The sequence below is a fragment of the Poecilia reticulata genome, chromosome 6 (assembly GCF_904066995.2).
Source record: "Poecilia reticulata chromosome 6, P_reticulata-male-v2, whole genome shotgun sequence".
Taxonomy (NCBI): Eukaryota; Metazoa; Chordata; class Actinopteri; order Cyprinodontiformes; family Poeciliidae; genus Poecilia; species Poecilia reticulata.
This window is the reverse complement of record NC_088835.1, coordinates 26,569,506-26,586,342: the sequence shown is the minus strand read 5'-3', so window position 1 is coordinate 26,586,342 and position 16,837 is coordinate 26,569,506. Positions and strand designations below refer to the sequence as shown.

At 39.4% G+C, this 16,837-nt stretch overlaps 1 protein-coding gene and 1 long non-coding RNA gene across 3 annotated transcripts in view; both read left to right on the top strand.

Annotated features, from left to right (window-relative positions):
- Nucleotides 1-5,566, top strand: part of tspan18b (tetraspanin 18b) — a 62,686-nt gene extending 57,120 nt beyond the window's left edge. For both annotated transcript variants that reach the window (XM_008411942.3, XM_081608281.1), the window contains exons 6-9: nt 1,300-1,398; nt 1,586-1,759; nt 2,421-2,504; nt 3,969-5,566. In XM_008411942.3, coding sequence (XP_008410164.1) covers nt 1,300-1,398; nt 1,586-1,759; nt 2,421-2,504; nt 3,969-4,016 — 405 coding nt within the window. In that variant the 3' untranslated portion in view covers nt 4,017-5,566. The remainder of the gene's footprint in view (nt 1-1,299; nt 1,399-1,585; nt 1,760-2,420; nt 2,505-3,968) is intronic.
- An 8,539-nt stretch (nt 5,567-14,105) lies between these two features.
- Nucleotides 14,106-16,837, top strand: part of LOC103466405 (uncharacterized) — a 76,284-nt gene continuing 73,552 nt past the window's right edge. The window contains exons 1-2 of the long non-coding RNA XR_014087953.1: nt 14,106-14,235; nt 14,650-14,730. This is a non-coding gene — a long non-coding RNA (uncharacterized LOC103466405). The remainder of the gene's footprint in view (nt 14,236-14,649; nt 14,731-16,837) is intronic.

Below are 16,837 nucleotides of genomic sequence, written 5' to 3'. Positions count from 1 at the left end.
AGACAGAAAAAGAAAAGAGCCTCATCTTGTGTAGAAGTGTTGGTGAAAAGCACAAAGCTCCTGTTTGGTCCGCTGTAATCGAACTCTTGATCATTTTCCTAGAAGATCAGGTTTGTTTTGGGAGGTCTGAATGTACAATCGAGCTCTGATGTGATTTCCCCTACAAATCTACAAATCTCAGTTTGTTCACACTGCAGCCTGAAACAACCCAATGCAGATTTAATTTTATTTTTTTGACGCGGTTGTTCATACTTCCAAATATATATACGACTTGTATGCGATCTCCACTACAAACGACCTGAAACTGCCCCGCGTGCGCAGTAGAGGGCGCAGTAACGTCACACAGAGCGCGCTCAGTGTTTTGCCAGCCGCCATAAAAAAGAAGAAGTGCTCAGTGTTTGCAGAAGTAAACACGGATGCTGACGGTCTGTTTATGAATTTCTGCTTTACCATTTGTTTATTTTAATAAACATAAATCGGATCTGATGCAAGCAGGGTATGAATAAGGCTACGTTCACACTGCAGCCCCAACTGAGCCAATCCCGATTTTTTGTCAAATCCGATTTTTTTGCCGAGGTCGTTCAAATTTCCAACCATGTGTGACCTGTTTGTCTCCAGTGAAAACTGCAAACAACCTGAAAGTGTCCCGCATGCGCAGTAAAGGGCGCAATAACGTCACAGAGAGCGTGCTCAGTGTTTGCGGAAGTGAACACGGATGCTAACGGTGGAGCATAGCTTATGATTTTAAAGTTTTTATCTAACCAGAGCCAGCACATTAACAACTTAATCCTCATTACAGTCCGCCATGGTTGTTGTTTGTCTTCCTACTTGGTCGTATCAGGACACAGAATAGTGAATTTTGTCGAGTGTCGATGTCCTGAGTTATAGTCCACTTCCTGCCTCTGGTTCTCCAAGCGGCCAGGCCGGATGACCGCGTTCAGACTCAGGTCACATTTGGAAAGATCAGATGCTTATGATGAAGGAAATTGATTTTTGTGTTCTTTCCTTCAGTGGTTCTTGTTGCAGCGCCCCCACAGGCCAGGAGGGCAACAGGTTTTTTAAAGGGTTTAGTTCGTTTGAATCAGTTCTGTGTGAAAGCGAAATGCTCCAGCTGAAAATTTAACAAATGTTGCAGTTTTGGTCTCCATTTGATAGTCTACCAGACAGTCACAGTGAAAACACCCAAAGCCCCAGTATCAAACTCAGAATGGAGTTTATGGAGCTCATTTTGTCTCATCATGCCTTCTTGCTTCAGGTTTTAATGGCGTTGATTGACCTCTGCTCCTTTTGCTGATCTAGCTGACCAGAGAGTATTTCACCAAGGAGCTGAAGAGCCATTATCAGGGCTACAACAACAGCGACGTCTTCACCTCCACATGGAACGCCATCATGACCACGGTGAGCAGCACTCATCACCGTTTCTGACAGTCCGTGGAAACAGACTCGGAGCTAGCTGGCTATTTTAAAGACAAACCCTTTATATTTAGGTCAATATTTCTGCTCGGTTGGCGCCCACACACAGCCGACCGCAGGTCACTGCACAAATAGGCACTCGGCAAATGCAACTTCTTCCTCTCCCTTTCAGTTTGACTGCTGTGGAGTGAACAGCCCAGAGGACTTTAAGGACAGCCTGTTCAGGCTCAACAACCAGAATCACATGGTGCCAGAAGCCTGCTGCCAGCGCATTCCTCAGAGCAAAGAGCGGGTCTACTCCAGCCAGGAGCAGTGCCTATCCGGCAATACGGTCATCCGCAACAAGGTAACTTTTGGTACCACGTTTCCCCTCTCAGCCTGGTTCTAGACCCCCTCCAGGCCCAATTACAGCATAAAGCAGTAGATAAATGCACTCGGGGACTGCCTGACTCTGCCATGTCTTATTAGTGCTGTTCAGTCTGGGTGTCACGGTGGGTCATGTGCAGCACGCAGATGGCAGCTTACAGATGAGCCTGTGCATACATGCTTAAATTGGAGGGTTTTGTGGAGGATATATGCGCTCAAAAATAAAGCCTGTTAAGAATATAAAAATAAAGCGTGCTGAGAATTAAAAATATGTGAGAATTCACTCCTAAATCTGTTATTTCATGTGTGCAGGAGCGAGCTCTGCATGCAATTACAGTGATGACAGGTATAGGGAGGTTTTTCCCTCCACCTGTTGTTTTCCATGCCATCGTGATAAAGAGATGTTCAGTGTGTGTGTGTGTGCGTGCGTGTGTGTGTGTGTGTGCGGCTCGCTCTGCTTATTCACACAAAGAGCCCTCATTAAAAGGCTGCAGGCCCCGCTTCCCACTCGTTCAGCGGGGCCTTTGTTCCAATCCTCGCTCTATTGAAGACGTGATGTCGCCTTAACTATCTCTGTAATTGTGCAGATTTATAGCCTATTGATTCACTGCGGAGCATGTCGTCCACATGTGTCTCCTTAGGGGTGCTACTCTGCCGTGGTCGACTACTTCGAGGTGTACATCTACGTCGCTGGAGCGCTGGCTATCGTGGTGTTAACCATCGAGGTAGGAGGGACTTCTGAAATGTTGGGCATCTTTTCCTGCTGCCCAAATGATCAGGATGAATCGCATCACTGCTTTTAAGTTTAAGGCACGGAAGAGAGCCAGCTGGCTGTGGAAAGATCGCCATCTTGTGGTGATGTGCAGTTTCACAGGAAGACATACAGAAGAGCCCACTGCACTGAAGCCCATTGAAAACCTGCTGGTTATTCCACTAAATATTGAGTTTAAACATTGGTATTGTTGCTTCCAAATGAATATTGAATTTGTTTTCTTTGCATTATTTAAAGTCTGAAAGCTCTCTTGTCTTTTTCGTTATTTTGACCATTTCTCATTTTCCGCTAATAAATACTAAATTTTTGCTTGGAATATCAGAGGCATGTTGTCAGTAGTTCATAGAATAAAACAACAATGTTCATTTTACTCAAACATAAACCTATAAACGGTCAAATCAGAGAAACTCAATGAAAAAAATCAGAGAAACTGATTTCTCTTCATTTTTTCCAGAGCTGTAATTTACAGATAATGTTCATTTTTCAAAATTCAAAAATCCTTTATTGATCCCAAAGTGAAATCAAATCCTACCCTGTTGCTATGGTTACCTATCACAACAAAATGGAAAAGTATAAAAAATATTGACAAACATCATCAGTCCAACTACACATTATCCAAAACAAAAAGAAAAACTATTATCCCTCAAAAAAGGGAAGAAATGAAAGTTTGAAAAAGAGAAAATCTCTCAATGAAAGTATTAAAAGTATAAAACTATATTTGATTACAGTCGGGTTTGAATCCATCATGCAACATAAGATGGAAAATGTCTCTTAACATCAATTTTAGCACAGATTGTCGCCTGAACTTAGAAAAATGTAGCTATTTACTACCCAACTCTGATAAATAAAAAAAAATCTGATAAAATGTTATCTCTGGTTTTTTGTGTTTGTGTTATTAAGCTCTGATGTTTAGGTTAGAGAGTAAATCTGTATTTGCTGGTACATTGATGTATATATAGGTTCATGTAAGTTTATACGCTTATATCTGTGCATACATGCACATAAACAGAACTTATATTAAGACTTGGGGACATTAAATTTGATCTTATTAATGTTTTTTTTTCCAATTAGTTGAATTTACTAATAAGGTGATTTTTATAAACAATTGGTGTCACTATTTTTTTATTTAGGGGTTGCATACAATGCATGTCACCCTTTTCTTGTAAAAAGCATTGTTTTCATAATATGTGCTACTTTGAGTAGTTTTTGAAGTCACCTCTTCATAACTTTGGACAAAAATAATGCAAAGAATCATTTTTCTGTCAAAGCAGCAATGAAAGACAAAAACACAAATAAACCTCTAAAAGTATGTTCCAGAAGGAATATTGAGATTTAATTAGTGATGAATTGAATTAATCTGGGTTATTTTGGTTGAAATAATTGCATCTTGTGACTGTTTGCTTTGTTTCTCCTCCAGCTCTTCGCCATGGTCTTTGCCATGTGTCTCTTCCGGGGAATCCAGTAGAAGTGCTTCATTTGCAAATCGCTTTTTTTCTTGAACAAAAAGGGAATTCAGGAGAAAACAACAAAACGGACATTTGTAAATTTGTGGATCTGCTTTTTTTTTTTATTGTCCAATTGGTTTAAAAAACAAGAAGAAGAAGAAGAAAAAAAGGCAAACTCTTGTACTTCACAGCTGGACTTTTGAGGTACTGGGTGATTTAAAAAAAACAACACACGGAAACCACTGAGAGAGTTTAAAATCAAAGATTTAAAAAAAAAAAAAAAAACGATTTGTGCGTAAAGTGGAAGCAGTAATTAGTGGACCAGGTCTAGCACAGACTGGGTGTTAAGCCTGAGCAGAAGGCACTGCACTGACTTTTGGATGAAGAATATTTATATAGAGTTACGTTGGCTCAACTGTAAAAACCGTGTTTCACTCTGAATGGCAACCCGTCCCCGTTTTCTTACTGTGCACTGTAAGCAGCCGCCTTCCTCCACATGCCCTTTTTTACTGCCACCTCTCAAAATACTGTAATCATGTCGGCTCATTATTATTGACCCTTTCCACGTGACGTCACGCTCTCCGGAACTCCGCCATGACGGACGTCAGAACGACCAATGCGCTCCGGTAAAGCCGGTATAAAACCGGACACCTGCAACCCAATACGTCGCTTCTGGTAGTTGATTTCACTTAAAAGTGGTCATGGGGTTGCTGCGCGGTCGGCTGCACAAACAGAGGAGGATAGAAACCAAACTTGTCATTTTATTTTATGACTTTTAATGAGGAAGGATACGGCAGCAGCCGTTAATCATAATGACTTGCAGCTGTCAATAATAATGAGTGGCAGCCCTCAGTGTAACCGCGGATTTACAGCAAACACTTTTTACAAGGTAAGAAGTAAGAAAGTACGTGTCTGACGGTTAGTAACCATGGAAACGGTGTTGCATTGTCATGTAGCCTAGCATGTATGGAAAAAACTGGTTAGCATCTCGTCTTTTGTACGTTTTTAATGCTGTTCCGGTTTAAGGGGAAACGCTGTTTATGACCTAGTGATTTAAATCATGTGGTGTGAATTCAGACAAAGTCGGTAATTTGGTCAACACGTCAGGAGGGAGAAGTTATGGGTCGGTTTCTAAGCTAGCTGTTTATAACTCTTGTAAATCCCGCCGTCTATGAGCCCCAACCAGGTGAGTTACGTTCAGATAAATTAGCTCGACTCCAACTAGTAGAAGCCATAAATAAACTGGCAAGAACAACTTGGGAAAACAATTTCAGTTGCTCATCAAGACTCCCGTCGCTCACTTCCGACGTCCGTCATGGCGCCTTGAAGTGACGTAGTTGCAAAGGGTCATATTGACTGTGTGTGCGTGTGTGTGTGTGTGTGTGTGTGTGCCGGATGTTTGTGAGCATGTGATTTTCTCCATAACCCCTCCCAAGCCAACAACTCTCTTTTCTGTTTGTATGGTGACTGTTATTTGCATTAGAAATGTGCTTTTAGGTGGTGACATGTATGTGTATGAATTTGTATTAGATTGTTGAAAAGTCTGTGACATAAATGGCATTTTAAATGACTGGTTTTGTCTGTTTCTTGTTCAGTTTGCACAATCCCACAGGTAACCGACCTAATTTTAAGAAAATTATTTATTGCCTCTGTAGCTTGGATGTTTTGTTATCCATCATTGTTGATACAAAAAGGCAAAAATTAGATTTTTTTTCTCTCAAACTTAATAGTAAAATCTATTTTCACGCCAGTGTGGAGTGAAGGAGACATTTTTCAAACATGACAGTTGTATCATTTTCCCCTTCATGGATGATTCGCCCATTTTCCTCATCAAGTAATTCCTCTGAGACACTCGTGACATTTGAGGGATTGAAACACAAATGATGGGCCGTGATATTTGTTAATGGGCCAAATAATAGAAAAATCCCAGCACTGAGCTCAATTTGCTCCTGGGTTCACTGTAACAAAATCAATTTCACTTTGTCTTAGTGGTTCGATTCGCTCCTTTTCTTTGTGTGAGAAAAGCGGGAAGATGAAGGCAACCAAACGAAGAAGCTGTTTCAAAAGCCCTGTGGAAATGAAACCAATAGAGAAAATTCAGAACAATGTGGAATAGCAGCAAAGAGTTTCAGATCCTGCAAGCAATTTATTTCAGTATTTCACAAATGTCGTTATCAATACTTTCTGGTTTAACCAGAAAGTATTGATAAACTGTTTTTCATATCGATCAATCAATTTTTCTGTAATTTTTTGCCATAAATTCCAAAAATATTTGCAAGGAATTTTGCAATATTTGCGATTTATTTTACCACATAAAAGTCAATGGTGGGCCAGATTTGGCCCCCGGGCTTTGTGTTTGACACATGTATTTTAAAAGGTCACTTTTGATATTTTTCATATATTTTGGCTTTATTTTGACTAACATAACTGTAGAGGCTGCAAAGTGGTTTTGTAGTGATAAAATTTAGATATTTTTGAAATAACTTGCTTTAAAACTTCCTGCCTCAGATGAATATGATGCACTTTAATCGTCTTGTTTTTTCAGTGCATCTTAAATTTATTAAATATGTTACTTTGCTGCCCATATGAGGTGTTTTTATGCACCCCTGTGAAAAAAACAAACATGTTCATTATTGTAAGCGTTTCCACTCAGGAGGATGGATGTCAGTTCTGCACTAATCTGGAGTCCATGGAGAGGAAAGCAGGAAAACTGATTCTGAAAGGAGTCAAATTTGTAGTTCGCAGCTAAACATCCAGTGGACGCAGCAGAGAAGATTCTCTGATCAGAAGAGACCAAAGTGTCACTTTTTGTCTTTTGTGGTGAAAAACCAACACTTTGCATCGTCATCACATCATTTTCACAGTGAACATAGAAATGCAACATCATGGTGTGGAGAAGTTTTTTCTCATTCACTACTTTCTTAGTCACATATTTTGGTTTTAATATATTAAATATGCAAATGTTCAAAATGAAAAAAAAAATCCCCTGGTTTTTTGGGGGGAAAGGACCCTTAGCTTAAAGCACAGTTGTCAAACTGAAGGCTCGAGGGCCAAATCTGGCCCACCGTAGATTTTTATGTGGCCCTCTAGACTCCAAATTACATCATCAATAAGTCCCTCCAGTTTTTCACAAATCTGCAAAATTCACACAATATCAACAGATTTCCACATTTTTTCTGATTTTACTGCAAATTTTTCTCAAAATTGGTGAAAAACTGGGTTTAAGTGACTGCTGCCTCAGCCTTACTAGATGTCAAGTTATATCTGCGATCGATACGGCGATTAATAAAAAGCCACATTTAACATCATACATTAACACAAATATTGTACAAATTCTTTCCAATCAAAATCCTGGATGGAAAAGATGTTCAATATTATTATATTTTAAGAAACATTTATTGAATGCTGAAACAAACAGCTGTTTATTGATATTTTATCAATTTAATGGGTTTTGTTGATACATTCTGGAACAACTGGCCCTTTAAGGACATTCAGATTTTTAATAGGACCCAAAATGAAATGAGTTTGACGTCCCTGGTTATAGACTGAAATTAATATCTGCCTGGGATCTAAATAGCACCACAAATGATTGTTGGAATGAAACATTTTGTACTTAAATTTAGTCTTTGATCAGAAATATCCAAGCAAGATGAAGCGAGTTACTAAATTCTGCTTCCCCTTTGTTTGGAAAACATAATCACTTATTTTTTAGGTTATGAACGCCTCAGAAAATCTAAAACCATCTTTGTCTGCAATTGATTCAGCTTGAGTGTATTTTCCACAACTGGGCCAAACTGGAAAGAATGGTAAACATACATCAGCAAACTGAAGTGCTGCACAATAGATGTTCATTAGTTTTTTTTTGTTTTTTTTTCATCCAACCAAAAGGAAAAACATCAATTTGCAGATAGATGCCAGTTATTATGAGGTGTTTTTTTTTTTTGGCGGCTCAAATCCCAGAAAGCTTTCCAACTTATTTGGTTTCAATAATACTCTATAAAAGGTTATTAAGTGTACTTTTATTGTGTATCCTGTATTACATGAACACGTTTGTGTTCGGGCCTTTTGATCAGCCCCGCGACAGGAGAAAGAAAGTGCAAGAAAAGCCGACACAGCAAAACATGTGATCACAATTTTCTTAACAAGCCTTTCCAGAAACTCTCCTCCGTTCTGCTGTGGATCCTTGTTGCGGTCCAAGTGAAGTGAACAATGTGGCAGCTGACTTTTTTTTAGTTTTCCTGCCTTATTACCATATACTGGAGCTCATTAGAGTAACTCTGAACAAAAAAGAGCTGTGCAGCTTTGTTTCTGGTGTGATGTACGATGTACACACAGCACCGGAGAAACGCCAATAAACAGAGGTGTTGGCTGAGCTGCTGCTCTACTGAGGATGCAGCCAAAGGTTCGTGAGAAATCACCTCACAAAGTTATTACTGTTCTCAAATTAAATACATTTTATCCGGTCTTTTTTTGTGTTACTGCTGTGTGTGCGCTTTGAATAAACTGCATTGTACTTCTTGCATTTTGCCGCCCAGTATAGTAGCGATTAAATTTAAATGGAAGATGAAAGATTGCGTTTCATTTAACTTCCACAAGAGGGCAGTAGCATCCCAGTCTTCAGGCTTGACCTGATTTTAGTGTCAACGTGCAACAGGAAGAGATTTTTTTACCCGAAATCTGACATTTATTTAAGCAGAACAAAGTAGAAACGCAATGTTTCCATCATTACAGTTTTTATAAAAGAGGTGGTGTTAATATATACTGCTCAAAAAAATAAAGGGAACACTTAAACAACACAATATAACTCCAAGTAAATCAAACTTCTGTGAAATCAAACTGTCCACTTAGGAAGCAACACTGATTGACAACGGGGACCCTCGTCGGGTCAATCAGTGTTGCTTCCTAAGTGGACAGTTTGATTTCACAGAAGTTTGATTTACTTGGAGTTATATTGTGTTGTTTAAGTATTCCCTTTATTTTTTTGAGCAGTGTAGAAAAGTTACATTGCGCTTAAACCACATGAGCGCAATTCCCTGTGCAACCCTGCAGGAAGTAAAAAGCTATTATTTTCCTTTTTTGAGTAGGTAGTTGTTTCAAAGTTGTAATGAAAAATAAAAGTGATTTTACTAAAATGGTCTGAAGTAAAAGAACAAGAACAATCAGTAATGCAGAAGAGTGTTGGAAGGAAGGAGATGATGTTACGTTTGGTGAAATCCTCTCAAATTTGAGTTCAGTGAAGATTATTTGGTGAATCGAACAGTGACATGACAGACAGAATTAAAAGTGCTCAGCCATTATCCTAGTCTGCCCATAATTCACCAGAGGTGAATGGTCTCTTGTTCAAAACTCAGCGTTGTAATTTCTGCTCCAGTTCTGACCAGCATTGTTTATCTGATGTCCATTAGCACTTTAATGTCTTGTTGTACAGTACTTGCTTCGTACAGAGGATCTGTTGAGAAGCTATTTCTTCCTGGAGGCGTGGTCTCTGCTGAAGTTTTAAATTTCACCCAATCGCTGACATTTAACCATGACATATGCGCCAGTTCAATGCTGTGAAGCTTACCGGAAATTGCCAGCGTTGTACGCTACAAAAACACAAAGTCTTAGCAAGTATTTGTGTCTAGTTTCTGGTAGAAATATATTAAAACATTTGAAATAAGACAAACTAACATACAAGCAACTTTTAGGAAAGAAACTGAAGCTTGTTTTAAGTCAATCATTCCTTGATATTGGTGAAAACTGGTAGATTATTTCACTTATACGACTGTTTCTGAACTTAGGTTTTCTCACGCTAACATTGATATTCCTCTCTCCTACATCACATGACCAAATATGGAAATCACATGACCAAATATGCAAATTAGACAGTGACGTCACGAAGCGACATTTAGGACAGCTCAGGAGTTGGCAGCAGTGGGATTGTGTGGAAAGAGTTGTTACAGATTTTATATAATCTGTGGGCATCATCAGCTGTTTTGCACTGATGCTAAACAAATGAAAATAAAATAATAATTTAAAAAAAGTAAAATACGTTTTCGTACCTGATCAATCTTTGCCCTATTTACAGCTAAGGACAGGCTTCCACATGGTCCCTCATATCTAGTTTTGAAATCAACCCATTATGAAAACACACCCTTGTGGATTGCATTTGGCACTTATTTCATAAAACGGCTGGATAAAAAAAAAAAACAAACACAAAACATCTGTAATTCAAAGTCTGGTAAATATCAACCTGACCAAAAATAATAAGCCTGTCAAACGTTACTTTTACTCAAAAACAGTTAGGAAAACAAATTATGATCATTTTCTTTGAACAGTTGAATTAATTTGACAGTTTATTGTAAAACTCCTTTCAGCAAGTATTTTATTATTTATGTCACAGTAACTGTTGCAGCCAATACAAACAGTTGAAAACTTTATAGATTACCTTTAAATTGACAGAATAAATATGAACACGCCCCTCGTACGTTATGACTTATCTGGTTTGGGATTACTGTCTTTTAGGATGCACCTAAGTTTTTTTATTTTATTTACCGAGTACATATTTAAGCCAAGCAAAGTTGTTCCTTTTTCTGATCAAAGTCCTTTTCTTATTTTTTACCGTCTTGCATTTTCATGCGGTTGAAGTTTCTTACCTCATAAAAATTCCTACCGGGAAAAAGGAAGGAGCAGTGATGGATGGCGAAGATGTGAGACTCGTGGGGGTTCCGTGTTGAGTTTGTTTTAGGCCTCTGTTTGGAGAGGAGACTTTCATTGCTTAATGATTTATGAGTGGTCAGCCTCCCAGGGGAATCAGAGTGAGTTCTTTTTCCTGCTTGTAATAACCCACCGTCTAACATAAAACCCAGGCTTCTCCTTTGTGTTGTGTTTTTCCAGCATGAAAGGTGTTAGGTCCGGTAGGGAGCACAGAGGAGCTCTCTGTATGATCCACCCCCAGCAGAGGCAGATTTACATCTGCTACAGCAAGACTAAGAGCTACGAGAATCTAAAATGAGCCTAAAAAGATTTCCACATTCTGTAAATAAGGCTGTGAACCAATTCTGATATTTTTCTCTTGATGCGACCTGCGTCGGATCTTTTCATGACAGCCTGAACAACACAAGTCGGATTTTTTTCGAATGGGACCCGGACCCCTCGGATCTGATGTTTATGTGACCCGAGTCTGAACGTCCAAGTCGCGTTCATCCCACCTGAACGTCATTGATGCTCGACAGACGTCACTAAACTGCGCTCTGATGCGCAGAAGCGAGAAGAAAAACAGCAACAATGGGGGGCCTATAATGAGGATTAAGTTGTTAATGTGCTGGTTCCGCTTGGATAATAACTTTAAAGTCATAAACTATGCTCCACCGTTAGCATCCGTGTTCACTTCCGCAAACACTGAGCACGCTCTCCGTGACGTTATTGCGCCCTTTACTGCGCATGCGGGACACTTTCAGGTTGTTTGCGGTTTTCTCTGGAGATAACAATCAGGTCGCGCATAATTGGAAATTTGAACGACCTCGGCAAAAAAAAGCAACAACAACAAAAAAAAAACAGATTTGACAAAAATCGGGATTGGCTCAGTTGGGGCTGCAGTGTGAACGTAGCCTTATTCATACCCTGCTTGCATCAGATCCGATTTATGTTTATTAAAATAAACAAATGGTAAAGCAGAAATTCATAAATCGACTGAAACTGACACTGACATTCATATAAAAACTAAAAACTCCTAAAGAACTAGATGAAGACCATCTTAAAATATTGCAAGAAAGTCTGACTCACTCATTCCAGAAAACATCTGTGCAGTTTTAAATCCAATCAGAGGATAAATACTGCAGTGAACAACCTAAGTTGGGTCAGAACATGCCATAATTGCAGGTATTACAGCTTTTAATACCTTTAAAGGAAGATAAACCCACCGACTCTCCATTCAGACATTGTTCCTTTCATAACCCATCTCTGATGGCCTCTCATTGTCAACCTGCCATCACCTCTGGTGCTGTAATCGCTGCCCCGCTTTCCATTCTGTCATGGTCATAAGTGTTCAGACATGTATGTATCCAGTCCTTTTGTAATCCTTTCCAATTCTGAAACCGGAACTATTATACAAAATTCACTTTTTACACATTTTTATTGCTTCTATTTGGGTCTCAACTGTTTTTAAAATCAACTTAAGCTCTAAAGAAAAAAAAACCTACCCAGCTGCTTTTGGCAATGAGCTAATGTTTTTTTGGTGTCTGGAAAATGAGCCATTTCAAAAACCTCCTGAGGAGGACTGCACCGTTACCCAGCAACCCCAGCTGAGAAAAGCCCGTTACCTAGCAACCCAAAGGATGTCTGGTCAGCTGGTAGCTGTATGCGCTGTACAATGGCTGCTGGAAATGACTTGTTGTTGACTTGTTTGGGTTTAAAGTGACAAGAGGCCCTAAAACAGCTCTCTCTGAAAGAAGCTAAATGACCAAACTAAAATAAAACATTTTAAGAGTGATTTTATGCAAGAAATGTAATGAACATGTTTTTCATGGCCCGTAGACTTACTCTAACCTGCTGAAGGAAACATAACCGGTCACCGTTGGCGCTCTGGGTCTTTCTGGAGCAAATCATCGAGCTCATCTCCAGTTTTTCTTTACAGCGTTTGGTTCTAAGTCATCATGCAACACGGCGCATATATCTTAGTATTTCATCTCCTCAACAACAGCAGTTTCTGATACAGTTGACCAACAAACAGACTGGACTCTCGATTTGCTTTACAGTTTTGCTAAATTGCATTGTACCTTATTATACATGGTTTGGTTTATGTTTCAAAATTTTTGCCTGTGTGCATTTTTTGTTCATTCTCTGTTTCTTCCAAACGTAGTTCTTCAATCTAAACCTTTCATTTATGCTTGTTTAAAATTTGTATGTTTACTTGGTTAAATATAAGAGTATTGCTTTACTTCATTCCATCTGTTTTTTTTTCTTTGTGTTTTCCAAGTAATTTCTGTTGCTCTTTTTTGCACAAGAATACGTACAAAGCAAATTGTTACCAAATTGTCAATACCTACATAGGAAAAAACTTTAACCAATATAATGTGGCAATTGGCTTTAAATGGCATCTTGTTGTGGTGTAGAACATCATAAAATGTCCCGTGAGTACCGAGCTCCACAGATCCAGCGGTTTTTGACCCAACCAGACAATTTCTGTGACTCAGAACGCGGTGGTCTCAAGTAAAACAGGAAGTGAGCTGAACACAAAACTGGTCTGCAGGGACGAGCTGTTTCTCAGGCCGAGCAGCTCTGCTGTCTGAGAAGTTCTCTTGTGCCTGGTGACTCACTTGTTGAGCATGTGTTTTCAGTCCCCAGGACTTGAGTATAGCTAATGAACGTCACTAAATAGCTGAGGCTGTCCCATGTGAAAAGACCACAAAGTAATCTTTGGTCACAATAAAGATGAGTTGCATATAAAGTCAGTGATGAACCCAGTGATTTTTGAGTCACTTTATTTCTCTTCTTTTCGATCTGTGATGCAGATTCCCAGTTGGAGGCTGACCCACGGCGTAGTTGCTTTTTGGGCTGGAACTTCACTCATGGTGTGGCGTTTGGACTGATCGTCTCTGCCTGTCAATCTCTTCCAGAGTGACATGGTGCACCGGCATCCACTGGAGGTCAACTGTAGTGCGTGTCTGACCTTTGTGCTCTGCCGCAGGAGGCCTTCATGTGCAACTGCACTGAGCAAGACTGGACTTCAATGAGCAATAAATCACAAGCGTGCTTTACCATCCCCATTTTCACGAGATTCATAATTGGAAGCATATTGTCAGAGAGGAGGGCCAAAAAGGTTCTCTGGAAAACACAAACTGAACAAACTTCAGGACTTTGGGATGAAACTCACCATCAAAAATTGCATCACAACTGCAAATTTAAAGATCTTTTCTTCAGATTTCATCTGAAATTTCAACACTAAGTAGTGAAAGATTGTGAAATGAAGGAAAATTATACATGATAAATGTTTTCGTTACAAATAAAATCGGTAAAGTGACAAACGTTTTAAGCAATTACTTGAAAATAGAGAATGGTATCCGCAACTGTTGGATTCACTCCTACCATTCCACCAGGGGGCTCTACAGCTTATTTACGGTATGTTGGTTTAAGTGACTTGACGGAGGACCGGAAGTAGATTTATTGCTAGCCGGAAGTGGTTTATGTCGGCGTCAGCTGAAGCGCTAAATTAACCTTGTAGCTACATATTTCTTGCGTTTTTTATTATTGCCCAACTTGGTGAGTGCATATTGAATGTAGTAAGCTATTGAGAGATATGTTTTGTTATTTTATATGCCGGTTTCGGCGAAGTAGCTTTAAGTTAATGAAAATGCTAGTAGTTAGCAGCTAATTAACACAATGCTAACTCGAGTGGGTTTTAATGCTGAATGGTGTTTATTATACTGTAAAGTGTTCAAAGAGGAAAGTGTGTACTTAATAATTTGTTGGTTAAATTAAGCAAAATTAATGATAATATGCTCATGGTTTACATTAAATATTTAAATTTGTTTTTTTAAGTTTGTGTTTATTTAAGTACTATACAGACGAAGTATTGCAAATTAAATTTTTTATTTGTTTTCAGTTTAACCGGCATGTCTGTATAAATCACCATGAAATAAATAACAATAACAACAACCAACTTATGTTCTTCAGCCGTCTTGCTGAGACATGGCCGTTCTTCTGGACTGACACAGGAAATCATTTTCCAGAGAGAAACCCAAAATGCCTATCAAGGTGAGTGAATCTGTAAACAAGACAGTCATTAGCTTTACTCTCCACAAATCTGGTTTTTATGTAAGTGAAAACCAGATTTCACCAAAGGTGAGACCAAAATCTAACTTTCTTGTGGCCATAGGAACATTAAATATTTTGTACAACTGTCACTGAAAATCCTCTTGAAAACAGATTTATTATTTTTCCTCACGTTGTCTAATTACCTTCTTTTTCCTTGCAGGAGGTAAGAAATATTTCTTTTTTGTTTAGCTTAAAACTTGTGTAACATTTGTCATCATTATGTAATTTTTATTATGTAAAGGGAGGAAGAAAAAGCAATACCGATATTTGCTGCTGATATCTATGAGCCGATTCTTGGCTGATGCAGGTTTGTGCTGCAGCTGAGGATTCTCATGTTATGGATGTGAGAATCCACCCTACCATGTGACCTTTGGCCTGTCAGCATATGGTCACTGTTGCTCACTGCATTTATAAAACTTGTTAGCATACGCTGACTGTTACGGTTAGCACACTTCTGAAATTGTCTCGCATTTGTATAGAGAAGACTTTACTCTCATATTCCTACATAAAATCCAGTGCGACCAGTTGCTTTCAGAAGTAAACAGTCAACCCGTGTGTATTTAAATCTCAGTATAAATGCAGGTATTTCTGATTTTGGTGCTGTTACGGTGCCATAATAAGATCATTAATTGGATCTTGAATTGCCCCATTGTAACTCTGGAGGAGCTGCAGAGATTTAAGTGGGAAACACTGTTAACTTTCAGACCTGCGCTCTGCAAATCTGGCTGCTATGCATTGCAAGACTGGTAAGAAGAACGCTATGTTGAAAGAAATAAAAAGTGTTATTTACAGTTTGGCATGTTGGGAATTCAGCTAGCATATGGAAGAAAGAGCTCTGAAAGTTTGAAAATCATGTATAATTTTCCTTCTGCTTGGCAATTGGGCACCACTTTGTGTTACTTAAATGCATAAAATCCAAGTAAAGTACAGCGAAGACTTTTCTAGGCATGGTACTGTCGGCCTCCTCTTCCATAACACGCCTCTGTTCAAGGATTGGTCATCATTCTTGTTCTGTGTGATGGATTTCTTATGCATGTCAAAAGCGAGGGCTAAATATGAATTGTTTTCTGGCAGTCTAGCCCTGTAATGAGGAACGTTTTGACTGAGCGAAGATCTATGTGCGCCTTCATCTTCAGCCACCCACTCCTCTGCATGTGGCCAAACAGAAGGGCTGCGGTGTTTGTCCACGACCGCAACAGGAGGACGCTCCTCCTTGGACGTCTCACTGGACAGCACCACCGAGTCAGATGGATTTTTGATTTATGAGCTCATGTCACTGGGAATGTTTGAACGAGGAGCCGCTTGGTTTCATCAAGGCCAATTCATTTATGTCACTTCACTTCGCCTCCAGCCCTTTAATGTTTTAGGAGTCTTTTCATTAGAATGAAGAATCTGATTTACAGTGCAAGCACCAGCGTTCCTCTGAGGGATCATTTAACACTGGAAGCTGGAGTGCAAGCCCCAAAAATATGACCTAGAAGAAATTTCTGCTGAAAGCTGATATCAGGGCAGATTTACAGCGCTGGCCGCGCTAACGATGGCCCTTAACGAGCAGCTCAGACTGACTGACGGGTCTACTGATGGGAAAATAAGGCAGTAAATGAGGAATCGGATATTTCCCCTCTTTGCTATATCAGTCTGGCCCTAATGCAGAGGGGTGAACTTTGAAGTACCCTAATGGTCTTCATGGTCTTTTAACCCAGCAGCCCTATATTATGGGGTGCCAATGGAGCCTGGCTGGAGCAGCGTGACCCGTCAGCTTTAACGAGTTCTTCTCAGGGCACAGTAGTTTGCTCTTCTTCCTTATTCTGGGCGCATATTTATCATTTAGCTGTGAAACAGAAGAGTTACAAGGTTTGGGGAGAGTCTCTTTAATAGGCATTGCCTTCTTTTGATCAGACAAGAGGAAGAGGTCAGTGTCTGTAACTCGGTTGAACAGAGTTTCTAAAGTAGACAGCGGTGCATGCTTTATTTTTAACCCCAAAGTTTTGCTTTCCTATATAGTAAATATTTGTGATATTTTTAAGATGCTGAGATCACACAATAA